The 17761-nt window shown below is 43.7% G+C and overlaps 2 protein-coding genes across 11 annotated transcripts in view; both read left to right on the top strand.

The window, feature by feature from the left end:
- ARL15 (ADP ribosylation factor like GTPase 15) overlaps positions 1-17761 on the top strand; it is a 374080-nt gene that overhangs the window by 199245 nt on the left and 157074 nt on the right. For all 10 annotated transcript variants that reach the window (XM_065598950.1, XM_065598955.1, XM_065598949.1 and 7 more), the window contains one exon: positions 12891-13099. In XM_065598950.1, the coding sequence (XP_065455022.1) occupies positions 12891-13099 (209 nt within the window). The remainder of the gene's footprint in view (positions 1-12890; positions 13100-17761) is intronic.
- Positions 1751-12884, top strand: LOC135984242 (myb/SANT-like DNA-binding domain-containing protein 2). Its single transcript, XM_065598947.1, has 2 exons — positions 1751-4446; positions 5393-12884. Exons 1-2 carry the CDS (start codon positions 3930-3932, stop codon positions 5893-5895), a joined length of 1020 nt encoding a protein of 339 aa, XP_065455019.1. The 5' UTR covers positions 1751-3929; the 3' UTR covers positions 5896-12884.

Genomic DNA, 17761 nt, shown 5'->3' with positions numbered 1-17761 from the left:
CTCTGGCGGGCCAGAGACCACTGTTCGGCTGGCCCAGAAAAAGTCAGAGGTCCTGGAAAGTCATGGAATCAGTGACCTCTGTGACAGAATTGTAGCCTTAATTATGACACATTGGTCTATGCATTTATATTTTACTTGTCACCATGGTGCCTGAGTGACATCTAAGTTCTATTCAGCTGTGCAATTCTTTTCCAATGTCACAAAGTAAAGTCACTTTGGGGCCAATTTTGGAGTCTAAACGTAGTCAGTTAAAGCTAGATGGCAGGTAGCTAGATATTGATTTAGACTCAAGGCCTCCAGTGCCTAGCCTGATGGTTGGGTATTTTTAATATTTTTTTTGAAGTGGGAGGGATGTTTTCTGTTGCATAAGGGTAAAGATTCTTAAGAGGAGGTAGGGCTTTTGGGAGGGCTGAAAAGTGAAGACCTTGCTTGGAAAGAGATGCAGGGCAGCTGTTACATATGTTTATATTTTCTGTAGAAGCACCGTGAGGACTGCAACACCTTTGACTTGATTGCAGTGCGTCAGCGTGTTGATCCTGTCAGGCAGTGTTGGCCACTGATATTTTTCCCCTTCCTCTGTTTGTGTATGTGGAGGAGAATTGCTATATATAGTAGACTACATCATTTCTGTATTGGTATAAACAGTGTACATAAATAAGTTTTACCAATTTATTTTTTGTAACTTCTCTTTCTCTCCTAAACTTTGTTCTGGAATTTCTGCTGTTGATGTTGAGGGAGAGGGGCCTGTATTAGGTTAGTTTTGTAAGATCTCTGTTCCCCACCACCCTCCCAAACACTAATATGTTGTGGCTGAGTTTTGTTTTCTGTACTATAGCAGTCTTGTCTGGGCAGTTGAAGTTGAGAATCTGGAGAGGCTGAAAGGAATCGGTCTTCAAAGGTTCACTATTCATTGCAGCATGTCAATCAAAAGGGAAAAGTTCCGTTTAGATTTTAATTTGTGATGTACTCAATTAATTAATTTAAAAATTACCTTGCAATCTTAGCCTTTGGAAAATTGCAAGCCTTGTCCAGTTGCCTGAGCACAGTGAAGTTTTGTTTGAAATACTTTAAGGACTGACTGTTAAAACTCATACTTTTTTTAGATTTCTTCTTTCAGCAGCCAAACAGTTATGTGAAACAGATGCTGATTGTGTACTATTCCTTTTGTTTGGCTGACGGAATACTCCTCCTTATAGTGGAAGGTGGTGTATGTTTGTACCATTCTAGTTACCTCCTGAAGCTTCTAATACACCCAGGTTCTCTGTTTCTGTAGAATTATACAAAAAAAATTTTCATTTACAGCTTATAGAAAACACAGCCACTTTCATATTATCTGCTGTTCTTGGTCTCATTAACTCTTCATCATTCTTTAGTATTTGTTTGGGACAGAGAGCAAAGCTTGCTGTGCTCTGTTGCAGACATTTGCCTTTTATCAAACACAGTTTTAGATTCTTAAAAACAGCAAAAAACTGAATTAACATGTTACATTTTCTTCTTATTTGACTCGTGAAGTATCCTGACCTCTTGCATCATTTAGCTGAACAGATTATTTTTTCAGAGTAGCAGCCGTGTTAGTCTGTATCCGCAAAAAGAAGAACAGGAGTACTTGTGGCACCTTAGAGACTAACAAATTTATTAGAGCATAAGCTTTCGTGGATTCATATGCATCCGAAGAAGTGGGCTGTAGTCCATGAAAGCTTACGCTCTAATAAATTTGTTAGTCTCTAAGGTGCCACAAGTACTCCTGTTCTTCTTTTTGCAGATTATTTTTTGTATTTTTAAACAATACTAACTTGGTACATTGAATCTGGTTTTGAATCTAATTTCTGAAATATTAGAAGTTTTGTTTAAAAAAAAAATAAGATTTTGAATCGGTAAGAAAATCGGTGGAGACTTTTTTTAAAATCACAAATACTTAAATACTTGAAATATTTGAAAAGCTGTTCTTCCTTCATTTGCCTGCCAAGTCGAGTGTCCAGAGTTAAGTTTCCCTTTTGACATAGCAATTGTGTAATTCCTTTTGTTCTTTTCTTCTTAAATTGCAAGACATTAAGTTTTGAATTTGATAAATAAATGAGATAATCTGTTTCTTTGGTTAGACTACTACTCAGGAGATTTGGCATTCCTTAACTGAGATGCCCCAAAAGTGTACTTTTATTGTGCAGATGTAAATAGCCCCCTCTCACTAAGCTAAGGTACACCATGAAATGGAGGTGTTGGAGGTGCAGCAAAGCCCTAGCATGGTATTGTAAGCAGAAACTGCACCTGATTGAGTATAAAATGTGGGAGATGAGAGAATGAGGGAGTGTGAAGAGACTGGAAAAATGGCAAGGCAGAAGCAGACTTTGGCTGTTTAAAATTTTAATTAATGAATTTAGTGCTGGTGAATTCCCTGAATAAACTGAGCTCCTTGGTTTATTCACAGTACAGATACTACAAAGCAGCACCAATGGCAAGCTTCTTTACATTGTCCGACCAAGAAGCCTCATTCATAAACTGGATACACCACCCCTGGAGTGATAGTAGTTTAGTCAGTGTGCTCCTTTGGTTGCTGGCTTCAGGATACTAACAAAATCAGTGCTAGTTATTGATGGTATCTGAGACGTGGATACTTTATGGTCTTGATGTAGTTCCCAGTAACACATTTCAGAATAATCACATCAAATAACGTTTATATCCATATAGCCATGTAATTTTAGAGACCAAAGAAGCCAATTTTGGTCTTTTAATCCACCATCCTGTAAATGGAGGGTTGAAAATTGTGGTGAAATATTTCTAACTTCCAGACTGGGATGGATTTGAAGGATTAATTAGAGATGGAAAGATCTAAGTTTTATTATCAAATTCCTCTTGATTGCCCAATTGAGGCTGAAGGAGGTTTTCTGTACTGGCAAATTCTAAGCTTCTTCCAGCAATGGTCCACCCCAAACTCTGCACCACTTCTCTGGAGTTCTGCTCCCTGCTTCATCAGTATTTGTTTCAGGCCATGAAGGAAAAGCTCATAGTGAAATCTTGGATTATTGAAATATTGTGGCCATTCAAGGAATGAGGTTGAGATGGGGTTACAAATTTTAGGTAGAGGAAGGACCAAAGTTGTTACAATAAGATCACATGGCTGCTTTAATTTTGGAAATTCATTTGCTTGTTTGTTGACTCATTTCTTGTTGACAATGAAGGAGGAGTCTGAAGGGGGGATTTAATGAACAGAAGTGAATGAACAGCTTGATGAATCATAATTAAGAGGATATTCCATGTGTAGGAGACAGTGTAGAAAAAGTAATTGACTGCTTTAGAAGAAGTGGGTGAGTGGAGTATCAAGGCTAACATCATTGGAGGATATAGGGGATGAGTACTACTGTAAGACTAGATGGCCAACCCAAAGAATAGAATTTATAGGAGCTGTGTAAGTTTCTTCACCAGCAAGAGCTTGCTTTATCACAGGGGAGATTTGAGACCATAGCAGACCATATCAACCCAGCTGCAGGCTCAACTACAAATGTCTGTAAGACTATGGCCTGGTCTACACTACGAGTTTAGGTCGACTTTAGCAGCGTTAAATCGAATTAAGCCTGGACACGTTCACACGATGAAGCCCTTTCTTTCGACTTAAAGGGCCCTTTAAACCGGTTTCTTTACTCCACCTCCGATGAGGGGATTAGCGATAAAATCGGCCTTAGCGGGTCAGAATTGGGGTAGTGTGGACGGAATTCGACATTATTGGTCTCCGGGAGCTATCCCACAGTGCTTCATTGTGACCGCTCTGGACAGCACTCTCAACTCAGATGCACTGACCAGGTAGACAGGAAAAGCCCCGCGAACGTTTGAATTTCATTTCCTGTTTGCCCAGCGGGGAGAGCACAGGTGACCACGCAGAGCTCATCAGCACAGGTAACCATGATGGAGTCCCAGGATCGCAAGAGAGCTCCATCATGGACCGAACGGAGGTACAGGATCTGCTCGCCATATGGGGAGATGAATCCGTGCTAGCTGAACTCCGTAGCAGTAAACAAAATGGCAAAATATTAGAAAAGGTCTCCAAGGCCATGAAGGACAGAGGCCATAACAGGGACACACAGCAGTGCCGCGTGAAAATTAAGGAGCTAAGGCAAGCCTACCACAAAGCCAGAGAGGCAAACGGAAGGTCCGGGGCAGAGCCGCAAACATGCCGCTTCTACGCGGAGCTGCATGCCATGCTAGGGGGTGCAGCCACCACTACCCCAACCGTGTGCTATGACTCCGTCACTGGAGAAACACACAGGGAAGAGGGTTCAGGGTACGAGGAAGAGGAGGATGAAGATAATGTAGATAGCTCACAGCAGCAAGGAAGCGGAGAAACCGGTTTCCCCAACAGCCAGGATATGTTTATCACCCTGGACTTGGAGCCAGTAACCCCCGAACTCACCCAAGGCATGCTCCCAGACCCTGAGGGCACACAGGGGACCTCTGGTGAGTGTACCTTTGTAAATATTACACATGGTTTAAAAGTAAGCGTGTTTAATGATGAATGATTAATTTGCCCTGGCAATAGCAGCCAGTACAGCTACTGGAAAAGTCTGTTAACGTATGGGGATGGAGCGGAAATCCTCCAGGGACATCTCCAGAAAGCTCTCTTTCATGTACTCCCAAAGCCTTTGCAAAAGGTTTCTGGGGAGGGCTGCCTTATTCTGTCCGCCATGGTAGGACACTTTACCACGCCAGGCCAGTAGCACGTAGTCTGGAATCATTGCATAACAAAGCATGGCAGCATATGATCCCGGTGTTTGCTGGCATGCAGACAACATCCATTCCTTATCGCTCTTTGTTATCCTCAGGAGAGTGATATCATTCACGCTCACCTGGTTGAAATGGGGAGATTTTATTAAGGGGACATTCAGAGGTGCCCCTTCCTGCTCTGCTGAACAGAAATGTTCCCCGCTGTTAGCCACGCGGTGGAGGGGAGGGGTGAAGTGATCATCCCCAATAATTGAGTGTGTGTGTGTGTGTGTGTGGTGGGCGGGGGGTCGGTTAGTTGGGTTTGTGCTGCATATTAACCCGGAAACCGCAGCCCCTCCTTTTACATTGCAAACCCATTTTAAATGGCCAACCCAACGGGTGCTTGGTATGGGAAATGAGGGCGCTACTGTTTGAAACCATTCCCACATGTTAGGAAGGTTAAAAAGGCCAAAAGACTGTGGCTTACCATGGCTGCCTGCAAGCCGAAATCTGTTGCCTGGCACTGCGTGAGTGATCTCTCACACCAAACCAGCAGGCCCTCAATATAAGAGGAAAAATGCGACCTTGTAACAAAAGCACATTTACTGTGTAATGTGAACAGCAAAATTTAACGTGAAAGAGTGTACCTATTGTTCTCTAAAATGTCTTTTTTAACCACCTCTCCCTTCTCCTCCACCAGCTGCAAATGTTTCTCCTTCACAGAGGCTAGTGAAGATTAGAAGGAGAAAACGGTGGACTTGGGATGACATGTTCACGGAGCTCCAGATGTCCTCCCACGCTGAAAGAGCACAGCAGAATGCGTGGAGGCAGTCAATGTCAGACTACAGAAAAGCACAGTATGAACGAGAGGAGAGGTGGCGGGCTGAATCGCGGGATGAACAGAGCCAGTGGCGGGCTGAAGATGATAGGCGGCGTCAGCTTGCAGACAGAAGGCAAGAGTCGATGCTCCGGCTGCTGGAGCATCAAACTGATATGCTCCAGCATATGGTTGAGCTGCGGAAAAGGCAGCAGGAGCAGAGACCGCCGCTACAGCCCCTGTGTAACCAACAGCCCTCCTCCCCAAGTTCCATAGCCTCCTCACCCAGACGCCCAAGAACACGGTGGGGGGGCCTCCGGCCACCCAGTCACTCCACCCCAGATGATTGCCCGAGCATCAGAAGGCTGGCCTTCAATAAGAGTTAGTTTTAAACTGCAGTGTGTCCTTTTCCTTCCCTCCTCCCCCACCCATCCCGGGCTACCTTGGCAATTATCCCCCTAGTTGTGTGATGAATTAATAAAGAATGCATGAATGTGAAGTAACAATGACTTTATTGCTGGGGCCTGTGCCTTGTGAGAGGTCTATGTCCATGTCAATTTCCTCATCACTCTCGTCGCTGCGCTGCAATCTCCTCGGCTGGTCCTGGTTTTGCTTTGGCATGTCCTGGCTCTGCATATACTCCAGGACAATGCGCGTGGTGTTCATAGTGCTCATAATTGCCGCGGTGATCTGAGTGGGCTCCATGATCCCAGTGCTATGGCGTCTGGTCTGAAAAAAAGCGCGAAACTAGTATCTGACGGAGGGAGGGAGGGAGGGGCGAGTGACGACATGGCGTACAGGTACAGGGAATTAAAATCAACAAAGGTGGCCGTGCATCAGGGAGAAACACAAACAACTGTCACACAGCATGCCCCCCCCCCCCCCCCCCGCCCACCAAGATTGAACTCAAAACCCTGGGTTTAGCAGGCCGTTGATTTCACGGAGGGAGGGGGAAGCAAATGAATACAGAACAGATCTATTTTTTACATCTTAAGCTGGCAGATGACGGTGCAGCATGACTGATAGCCCTCGGCATCTTCTGGGTGCTTGGCAGAAAATTGCATACTACGACTGATAGCCATCATCGTCGAGACTGCCCAGGTGCCCATGATTGACAGCCACTGCAGTACAGCGACGACGGATATCAGTCGTAATATACCATCTTCTACCAAAAGGCAAGGGGCTGCTGCTGTGTGCAATGCAGCCCCACGTCTGCCAGCCCCCAGATCGCCGATGAAGGCTACCAGTCACACTGCACTGTCTACTGCCAAAAGGCAATTAGCTGCTGCTGTGTAGCAATGCAGTATCACGTCTGCCGGCACCCAGAGGACATATGGTGACTGTGAGCTGAGCTGAGCGGGCTCCATGCTTGGCGTGGTATGTTGTCTGCACAGGTAACCCAGGTAAAAAGGCGCGAATTGATTGTCTGCCATTGCTCTGATGGAGAGGGAGGTGCCTGACGACATGTACCCAGAACCCCCCGCGACACTGTTTTGCATCATTCAGGCATTGGGATCTCAACCCAGGATTCCAATGGGCGGCGGAGACTGCGGGAACTGTGGGATAGCTACCCACAGTGCAACGCTCCGGAAGTCGACGCTAGCCTCGGTACTGTGGACGCGGTCCGCCGACTTAATGCACTTAGAGCATTTTATGTGGGGACAACCACAATCGGCTGTATACAACCGATTTCTATAAAACCGGCTTCTATAAATTAGACCTAATTTCGTAGTGTAGACATACCCTGTGTGTCTCGCTCCTGCGTCATATAACTTCCTGCACTTATAGATGTGTAGTGCTGGAAGGGACCTCGATAGATCATGTAGTCCGTCCCCCCTGTGCTGAGGCAGGTCCAAGTATACCTAGACCATCTCTGGCATGTTTGTCTAACTTGTTCTTAAAAACCTCTAATAAGAGGATTCCACAACCTCCCTTGGTAACATATTCCGTATCCTTATAGTTAGAAAGTTTTTCCTAATATCTAACCTTGCTGCAGTTTAAACTGATTACTTGTCCTACCTACCTTTAGTGGACTAATTGGATCACAGTCCTCTTTTTAACAGCCCTTACCGTATTTGAAGATTTATTAGGTCTTCCCCTAGCCTTTTTTTCCTCAAGACTAAACGTGCCCGCAGTATGCCAGACTTCACCTATGCGCCATGCAAATCTTTGTATCTATACAACAGACATCAGCAAAATGTAATTTAATAAATACAAATGTGAGGTACTATGCTTAAGGAAGAAAAACCAAATGCACAAATACAGAATGGGGGCTAACTGGCTTGGCACCAGCACTGCTGACAAGGATCTGGGAGTTGTGATGGATCACAACCTCAACTTGAGTCAACAATGTGATACTGTTGCAAAAAAAAAGCAAATGTAATTTTAGGTTGCATTAACAGAGGCATAGCATGCAAATCAGGGAAGGGTGATAGTATAACTCTACTGAGCACTGGTTAGGCTTCAGCTGGAGTACTGTGTCCAATTTTGGTCAACAATGTATAGCAAGGATGTAGAGAAACTGGAAAGGATCCAGAGGCAAGTGACAAAGATGATCCAAGGGATGGAATGCACGCTATATGAGCAAAGAGGGACCCTGAAAGAACTGGATATGCTTAGTTTGGGAAAAGAGATTAAGGGGTGGGGGGAACGGGACATGGTAGCGGTCTTCAAATATTTGAAAGGCTGCCATAAAAAAGATGGAGAAAAGTTGTTCTCTATTGCCATAGACAGCAGGACAAGATGCAGTGGGTTCAAACTACAGCAGAGCAGATTTGGATTCAATCTCAGGAGTCACAGCAAGGTTCATACTATGGGAAGGCACAATACAGAGAAGCAGTGCACATTTTGCGTTCCAGAAATAAATTCCCTGCTTTCTGAACAGACCTGTGGTCTTAAAGATGGTGCGTCATGTACCTTTCCTGACCATCCCACATTGATGTTAGTAAAACGGCCCTACTGATCCACCAGCGCTTGCAACACCACTGAAAAGTATTCTGTTGTACTCTTTGGCAAGGGGATTTGGTGCCAAGGAATATGGGATATGCATGGCATCTATTGCTCCACCACAGTTGGGGAACCCCATTGTGGCAACACCATCTAGTATTTCCTGCACATTGCCCAGAGTCACAACCCTTCTTAGCAAAAGGCCATTAATGGACCTGCTTACTTGGATCGGAATGCCCCTTCTTCCCCCACCAGTGGATTTACCAACTCCAAATTGATTTCCCTCTTACCAGTAGCAGTCTGACGTTGCTAACTTCCACACAGCGATGACCACTTGCTTCTCCATTGTCAGAGCAGGTCTCGTTTTAGTGTCGCTGCACTGCAGGGCTGGGGAGAGCCCCACACACAGTTCCTGGAAAGTGGCCTTGCGCATACGAAAGTTTGGCAGACTCTGATCATAATCCCGTAACAGTGCAATCCCACCAGTCAGTGTTTGTTTCTTGGGACCAGAAACTGTGCTCCTCCATGTTCAGCTGCTGTGCGACTGCCAGCAGAAAGTGGGAATTGTTCCATTCTATGACTTCCAGCAGCTCTGCTGGAAGGACTTTGCAATGTTCCACGCAGCAGCTTCTCTCGTGGCTCTGGAAATACTGCAGGATAAGGCATGTGGTGTTTGTAATGCTCACAATAGTGCACAGCTAAGTGGGGTCCATGCTTCTTGGGATATGGCATATGTGCGGCTATACCAGTCTTTTGAAAAAAGGCAGGAAATATCATGGGTTCCACTTGAAATCAGGGGAGTAAGGGAGAAAATGGCATCATGGGATGTTGAAGCCATGTTCCCAGTCTCCTCTGTGAGAATGTTTTGGTCCCATGAGGCACTGCAAGTCCTTCCCAAAACCCCGTATGGAGAGTTGCACTGTAGGATAGCTATGCACAGTACACTACTCTGCATCGATGCAAGAGCTGCTAGTGAGGATTCGCCCCACCGACACACGGAGTGTGGTGTGGATACGCAGTACCGACTTATTGCAGCAGCTGGATGTTGATTTAACTGAAGTTGACTTAAGTTTGTAGTGTAGACATGCCCTCGGAGTGTTCCCTTCTGGGGAAAAGTCTGCTGATTCATCCCTATGACACCTAGTGCACAGCTGCAGTAGTACCACCTAAACTGCAATGCTAGGAGAAACCAACATCAATCTGTTAGTATGAAGAAGCCAGGAAGTAGAAATCTTTGGAATCTTTATCCAGAAATAAATTCAAGAAAGGAAAGGATGAAGAATGGTGGTGGTGGGGAAGGGCATAGTGTAGGCCAGCATGTAATGTAAAACCCATGTTGATGTACTGTACAGTATCAGGTTCCTATTGTTCTGTGTTATCTCTGCTTTCTGAAAGATTGCATTGATTCCTGTGGCAACTCACTGTACCTGGAAATAACACTGAGGGGCATATGGAAGAGCTGTTGAGTCTAAGCAACACTGAAACCCTTTGCAGGCAAAGCAAAAAAGAGGAGATTTATGGGATGTTGGTGTGGAACAGTAATAGTGTTTCAATATAATCACACTTTCCGTCAGCATGCTGTACAATCTAAGTCGTTCCTAAAATATGGAAAATCATACTGTATTTGAACTGTTGGTGTATAAGTGAGGCTGAATTAATAATGAATTTAAGCAAGATTTTTCATAATAGTAAAAGCCTGTTTTATCCATATTTAAATAACCATTTCTTAAGGGTCAGGTCTAATTTGATTCAACAGCTACGTAGCAGTTACATAATTGCACCTTTTTTGTACCTAAAAACAAGGTTTTCAGAGTTTTGAGAAGGATCTGAGAAAAGTGTGAAGTAATATTTGTCACTACTGTTATGACTGGAGTAACCAACAGGGAGGGACAAAGGAACAGAAGGCAGATTAGTGCTAGGAAGGGTTTATTTTTAATGGCTATGTGCAGAATGTATTGTAATTACACTTTGAAAAGTGCTGTGATCACCTGGATCAGTGAACCTTTTTAGGGAAGGTGTGCTCTAAATGTTGACCTCTTCACCCTGACTTAATGTAAAAAACCTGTCTTGCTGAGCACTGCACAACATAAGTACACATTTTAAGGTAGATGCTTTTGAAAACTATGTAATACTGTCCTAAAATATTTCATTGTACTTACATTACGTTGCCTTATTCGGTGCCCTGTACCTTGCTCAGAACATTGTCTGGGCATAATTAATGTAATGTTTGTTTCAGAAATACATTGAGATTTCCTTAAAATCAATAGCCAGCACATGTGCACACAGTATGTCAATATAAATAGTTTCACTTCTCCCCTCTCAAAATATAGTTATCTTTATGTAAAGAGCAACATTTCCCCCCTTACTCCCTGAACTACCTTTTCTTTTTTTCCCCTGAGACTCATCAAGCACCCTGTACTATTATTATTATTCCCTTTTAATGATAGTCCCAGATGGATGAGAAGGAACAGTCCCTGCCCCAAAGAACTCATACTCAGATGGTATCAGGATTGATGTTTTGTTGCTGAAGGCCAAATCATGTAGTGCTCTGCTGGAGGGGGCAGAGCTCTTGGGAGGCCTTACAGGTTGACCCAGCAAATTGAGTCAGACATTTGTCTGAATTGTTTTCATGTTACCATTCCACTAACTAAATATATAATTATAAAATAAATGGTAGGCTTTGTTTATATTTTTGAATCAAATATTTTTGCACAATAGCACCGTAGGATTGCATGGCATTTCAGACATATGAGAAAATCCGATTCCTTGTACAGAAAGTCTACAAATGAATGATAGAGAAGATACAAGTACAATAGAACCCCTGTTTAAGAACTAATTGGGATTGAAAAGTTCATACAATTGAACATCGCAAAATTACAGTACATATGGTGCTTAAGTTACAGTATGGTGCACTGCATCACTTTCTTCTCTTCCTTTAAACTACTCACTGCAAAGTGACTTCCAATGCATTGAAGGCATTGGAATGTGAAGGGACATTGATTTGTTCTTCATCAACGTCACTTTTGTGTGTGTGTGTGTGTGTGTGTGTGTGTGTGTGTGTGTGTGTGTTTTTTCCCTTGGGAAAAATTGTTCATATAGCTGGTCATTTGTAGATTGGTGTTCATAAAATCAAAGTTCTACTGTATAGATATGTGACGGGACGCACTTGCCTTCTGTCAGCTGGGTGCAAATCTGCACAAGCGCACACACTGCTCATGGTGCCCCTTGTTGGCTGGTGCCCTTGTCAGGCAGATCTTCAGTGGCTCAGCCATCTGGCTAAGTCACTTAGTTAATAGGTGAATGGATGGATGAACCCCTTTTGAGATAAAAGGTCCAACAGGGCCTGTCCCTGTTCCCTTGTTAATGTCTGTAGCCTTGTCTCAGTCCCTTCTTTGGCTAGCTATAAGTCCGTTCCTGCCCTGGTATAGAGCAATGCCCCCAGGAGACTTTGCCTTCATCAGTTCTCATTGTCCCAGATCTCCAGCCAGGTCACCCCTTCAAGTTCAACCCTCTTCTGGGGTAATAAAGTTCAACGCATGGTTGGCCCTCTGCAGGGTCTTCAGCCCCAACCCTGGGCCTGTTTAAACTCCCAGACCCTTTCTTGGGCTTTTAATGAAGTGTCTTATCCCCTCCTTGTGGCTTAGGCCACTTCTCCAGTGGCCAGGGGACCCAGGCCTGCCCACTACTCCAGATCCCAACCCAGGGACCCCGTAGACAGCAGCCACATACTGCTTCCTTTACTTGGTCGCTGCTGCTATTCCCCAGGCTGCTTCCCACTTGGTCCCATCACCTTCTTGGGTTCTCTGTCTGTTCCCTGCTTTAGCAGGGCCTCCCCCAAATCTCCTTGCCCGAAGAGTTTCTCCGTCTTCCAGGACTTCCTCAGTCTTCTGGTCCCAGCCAGGATCTGACCTACTCAGGCCTTACAGCTCCTTTTAATTGAGTCTGCTGCACTCTGGCTGCTTTCCTGCAGCCCTTCTAGGCAGGCCTGGAGGACCCACCTTCACTGCTCCTTTTCTGGGTGGGGTGTGGTAGGACCACAAAATCTCCACCAGGAGGCCTCAAAGGGCCCAGCACACACCATCACATGATGAAACTGTGGAGCTGTGGTAAGAGGAACAAGTGGGACAACAGTAAAAATGGGAAGAGGGTCCATTATTTGTAAGTGGAAAGGTGTGGGATTAGGTGGCACTGAAGCAGGATTAGCGATTGATGGCTAGTTAATTAAGCGGAAATTTTTAGAGAAAGAGCAACCAAATTCTGCCCTTACTGACCAATAATGTTCTTGATTTCAGTGGTTTGCACAGAATGTATAGTGAAGACAAAATGTGTCCCATTGCTTTAATTCATTCTAAGTGGTAGGGTTGTTATCTGGCAGGAAATTTTGATCTATTTAACTTTCCGTGTTTTTAATTAGTTTTCATTATTGTTTTGAAAGGGGCTGACACTATTAGGAAGTACTGGAGTCGTTACTACCAAGGATCCCAAGGGGTAATATTTGTATTAGACAGTGCCTCCTCGGAAGATGATCTAGAAACGGCGAGGAATGAACTACATTCTGCTCTTCAGCACCCACAGTTATGTACTCTGCCATTTTTAATATTGGCCAATCATCAAGACAAGCCAGCAGCTCGCTCAGTACAAGAGGTATGTTAACATGGCAGCATCTTGTCTGTCTGCACACCACGATAGAAAGCTCATCATTATTCAAGTGCATTTTGTGCTGATCACACTATATGTTCTTAGTCTTCTTGGAGAGCGGAACCTGTAAAAGAACTGGATATGAATATAATTCTCCTGCTTTCACCTTATTTTGCTTAAGGGAGAAAAGATGTTTCTAACTGCTTTTACCAAAAGCTATTGGGAGAGTGTTTTTTTTTTTTTTTTTTTTATTTATTTATTTTTTTTTGCTTGTTGTTTCTTTGCTATTAATTTAATCTTGATTTTTGTTTTTATCCTCCTTAGCACTATCCCCATTATCTTAGTCTTCACCATTGCTTAAAGCAATGTATTATGCTTGCAACCATGTGTAGCTTTTATGTAAAAGCTTTTTTCTTATCTACTACCCACTGACCTGGGAGTCAAGTTGTAATTCTTATTCAGAAGTCCTATTTTGAATTTCCTAATCTAAGATGTGATATCCTTTCCTAATTTGCAGTGATCATACAGAGAATCCTTTAATTGTTCCATTACGTAAATTCAGCACGCAGTACTATTAGCAGTTGCTGAAAAATGTTTATATTTTAGTTGTCTTGTGCTGTTTTACAGCAGCAGTGTTGCGAGTAGTGTGTTTTTTTTCCTTCACAAGAAGCTCTGCTTTTAAAAAAATATTGTAGGAAGTAATGTATTTTGAACAAAATTTTAACCGAGTTTATAGTTATTCTGAAATGCAACAAACTGCAATCTTCTTTGTGTAAGAGGACCACCTCAGCAGGTCCTTCCGCGCACATGAGTGGTCCATCCAGCTGGATGTCATACACCTTATTTTCCAAAGGTGTGGATTTCCCCAGGTTGACCTGTTTGCCACACGACGCAATAAGAAGTGCCCAACGTTATGCTCCTTCCAGGGTCACAGCCCAGGCTCGCTCATGATGCATTCCTGCTACCCTGGAGAGGTTGCCTGCTCTGTCTTTCCTCCGTTCCCTCTGCACAAGATCCTGCTCAAGGTCCAGAGAGAGGGGGCAAAGGTAATTCTGATAGCTCCAGCATGGCCTCAACAACACTGGTACATCACGCTACCGGAGCTGTCGGTGGATGCACCGGTCACGTTACGTCTCCTCCCCGACATAGTCACTCAGAACCTGTACCTCTCATTTTGGAGTACCTCCTACACCTGAAACAGCAAGGCCTCGTGGCATCCTCCATAAAGGTAGATCTCACTGCTACCTCAGCTTTCCACCCAGGAGGGTCTGGTCTTTGCCAACCCTATGGCTGGTCACTTCCTCAAAGGTTTGGACCACCTACATCCCCAGATCCGGCAGCCTGTCCCTGCGTGGGACCTTAACCTGGTCCTCTCCAGGCTCATGGGGGACCCCCATTTGAACCACTGGCAACTTGCTCTTTCCTGTATCTGTCTTGGAAGGTAGCTTTCCTGGTTGCCATTATGTCTGCGAGGAGGGTGTCTGAGCTGAAGGCCTTCACCTCTGACCCACCTTACACGGTGTTCCACAAGGATAAGGTGCAACTCAGGCCGCACCTGGCCTTTCTCCCCAAGGTGGTGTCACACTTCCACACCAGTCAGGACATTTTCTTACCTGTCTTTTACCATAAGCCTCATGCCAGTAACCAGGAGCACAGGCTACACTCCCTCGATGTTCAACGAGCACTAGCTTTTGTGATAGACCCAGACCAGTGGGGTACAGGAGTCTGGTAGAGGGCAAATATACTGGTCACTGGATGAGTAGTTTTCTGTTCCCTCAGTGACCAGAGCAGGGGCTGCACTAGAGTATTCAGGAACCTGCTAGAACCAGTTAAGGCAGGCAGGCTAATTAGGACACCTGGAGCCAATTAAGAAAAAGCTGCTACAATCAATTAAGGCAGGCTAATCAGGGCACCTGGGCTTTAAAAGGGAACTCACTTCAGTTTGTGGTGGGAGTGTGAGGAGCTGGGAGCAAGAGGCGCAAGGATCTGAGAGTGAGAGGGTGTGCTGCTGGAGGACTGAGGAGCACAAGCGTTATCAGACACCAGGAGGAAGGTCCTGTGGTGAGAATAAGGAAGGTGTTTGGAGGAGGCCTTGGGGAAGTAGCCCAGGGAATTGTAGCTGTCATGCGGCTGTTACAGGAGGCACTATAGACAGCTGCAGTCCACAGGGCCCTGGGCTGGAACCCGGAGTAGAGGGCAGGCCCGGGTTCCCCCCAAACCTCCCAATTGACCTGAACTGTGGGTTCTTCCAGAGGGGAAGGTCTCTGGGCTGTTCCCCAACCCACCTGGTGAATCTCTGAGGCAAGAAAATCTGCCAATAAGCGCAGGACCCACCAAGATAGAGGAGGAACTTTGTCACACTTTCTATGTTGAGCACACTAAGCCATTCAGAAAGTCGAACCAGCTGTTCCTAATGGTGGCAGACTGGATGAAAGGGCTCCCAGTCTCATCTCAAAGAATATCTTCCTGGATCACATCATGCATCCGCATGTGCTACGAGCTGGCCAAAGTACTGCCCCCAACTCTTACGGCACACTCCATGAGGGCTCAGACCTCATCGGCGTTCTTGGCCCAGGTCCCAATCCAAGAAATCTACAGGGCAGCAACTTAGTCCTTGGTGCATACCTTCACCTCTCACTACGCCATTGTCCGGTATGCCCGAGACCACACGGCTTTCAGCAGAACAGTGCTACAATCAGCGTTTCCTTAACTCCAACCCCACCGCCTACGTAAGGCTTGGGAGTCACTTAATTGGAATCTATATGAGTAATCACTCGAAGAAGAAAAATGGTTACTCACCTTTCGTAAGTGTTGTTCTTCTAGAGGTGTTGCTCATATCCATTCCAAACCCGCCCGCCTTCACCTCTGTCAGAGTAACCGACAAGAAGGAACTGAGGAGGCGCCGGTTCTGCAGAGTCATATATTGAGCGCCATGAAGGCGTCACTCCAGTAGGCTCCACAGCCGACTCGACGGGTGCTGCTAGGGGAAGAACTATCTGACGACTATGCATGCGGTGCGTGCACCTAATTGGAATGGACATGTTCTTCAAGATGTGTTGCTCAACAGTTACAAAAGGTGAGTAACCATTTTATCCTTATGTGCTTCCATTAGAATTGTAATATGACACATTTGCACAATATGTTTTAAAACATAATTATTTGTATTTTTCTTTTAAATTAAGCCTGGACTATCTGTTAATTTTGAGTTTTGGGTGAAACTTGTAAACATAAAAATTTTGTTTGAAATACACAACTAATACAAACTTTGTGGAATAGTATATTGAGAATGGACTGTACATTTCTGCTGAAATAGTTGACTTTATAGAAGAATAATAGAAAACTAATTGAATAAGGAGTATTATGGTTAATTTAAGGAGACAGTAAGTCATAAAGCTTATCAGTTACTTGTTCCTGAGACCATTTATGTTCTGTGCTTACTGAATGAAAAATACAGACATTACACAATGAATTATGCAGTTAGTGAAACAGAGGATTAACTGTTTCCTTAAAGAATTCACTTTACTTTTATTACTGATTTTGGAAAAAGTAAAACAAAAGAAATGGGATGCTGAATTATCATTAGATCATTACTGATTTCAAAAGGATAATTTTAAAATATATTTTGAACTTATATATTTTTTAAAATAAAGGAAATGTAATTGTTCAATAATATGAATGTTTGTGCAAAACTCTTGTCTTGCTCTTAATGCAGTTATGCACTAAATTTAAGTATAAGTCGCAGGGCAAAGGCAACATATTGAGGTTTCTAAGGACATGTGGAGTCTTGTAGACTGCGTAGTTTCCCTTTCTGTAATATACCTAAAAGGACCACTTGCAGTATAATTAAACAAAATGTTTAAGAACTGAATGATGTACAGTGGAAATTATGAACAAATATTTATCTGCAGCAAAAATTCTTTACAAAACTATACAAGAGCCAAGCAATTTCAGCAACAGATGTTTGTTGTATTCACTTTGGGGAGATGCAATTGCTAGAGATTTCCAACATGTTAAGTTTCCTTTTATTAAACATTTTTCTCTACACACAGCAGTCAAAAGCAGCACTGCACAAAGTAAATGTCCATAGCGTTAAAAAGTAAAGCCATGAGTAATTTAATTCAAAAACTATGTAATGAGAATTTGTAAAAGTATACAGTAGATCTCGTTACTTGTACTGAAATGTAAGTGTACCTAATTTGTTTGACATCATCCCCCCCCCCCCCCCCCCCATAGGAGAACGTACTTAAGTTATTTAAGAGATCTGGGGAAATTTTATGAGATAGTAGCCAATAAAAGTAATCCTGTTTTCCCTTACTCAGTTACTAATTGTGGCTTTGTTTCACTTCCTGGCTTTTTCAAATCTAAATTTTTATAAAAATTGGACAACATTTCATCATATAAACGATAAATTAAATTGACATTTTAAAAACAATACCTCTTTTTTTTTTTTTTTTTTTTTTAAATTTTCAGCTGTCTGCTTGTATGCTATATACTCTATCTCCCAATGTCAAAGATATTTGTAATTTGTTTTGATACCACTGTGGTAGGAAGATGCATCTCAGTATTTTTCAAATAACTACTAATCGGTTTTTAAAACCAATCTAAACTGAGTAATGTGGATATAAAGAAATCTTATTTGATGGTTCAGTAAGCACATCATAAGATAAC

The sequence above is a fragment of the Chrysemys picta genome, chromosome 6, assembly GCF_011386835.1.
Source record: "Chrysemys picta bellii isolate R12L10 chromosome 6, ASM1138683v2, whole genome shotgun sequence".
NCBI classification, from domain to species: domain Eukaryota; kingdom Metazoa; phylum Chordata; order Testudines; family Emydidae; genus Chrysemys; species Chrysemys picta.
The sequence above is the reverse complement of the archived record's forward strand: the minus strand, read 5'-3'. Positions and strand labels throughout refer to the sequence as shown.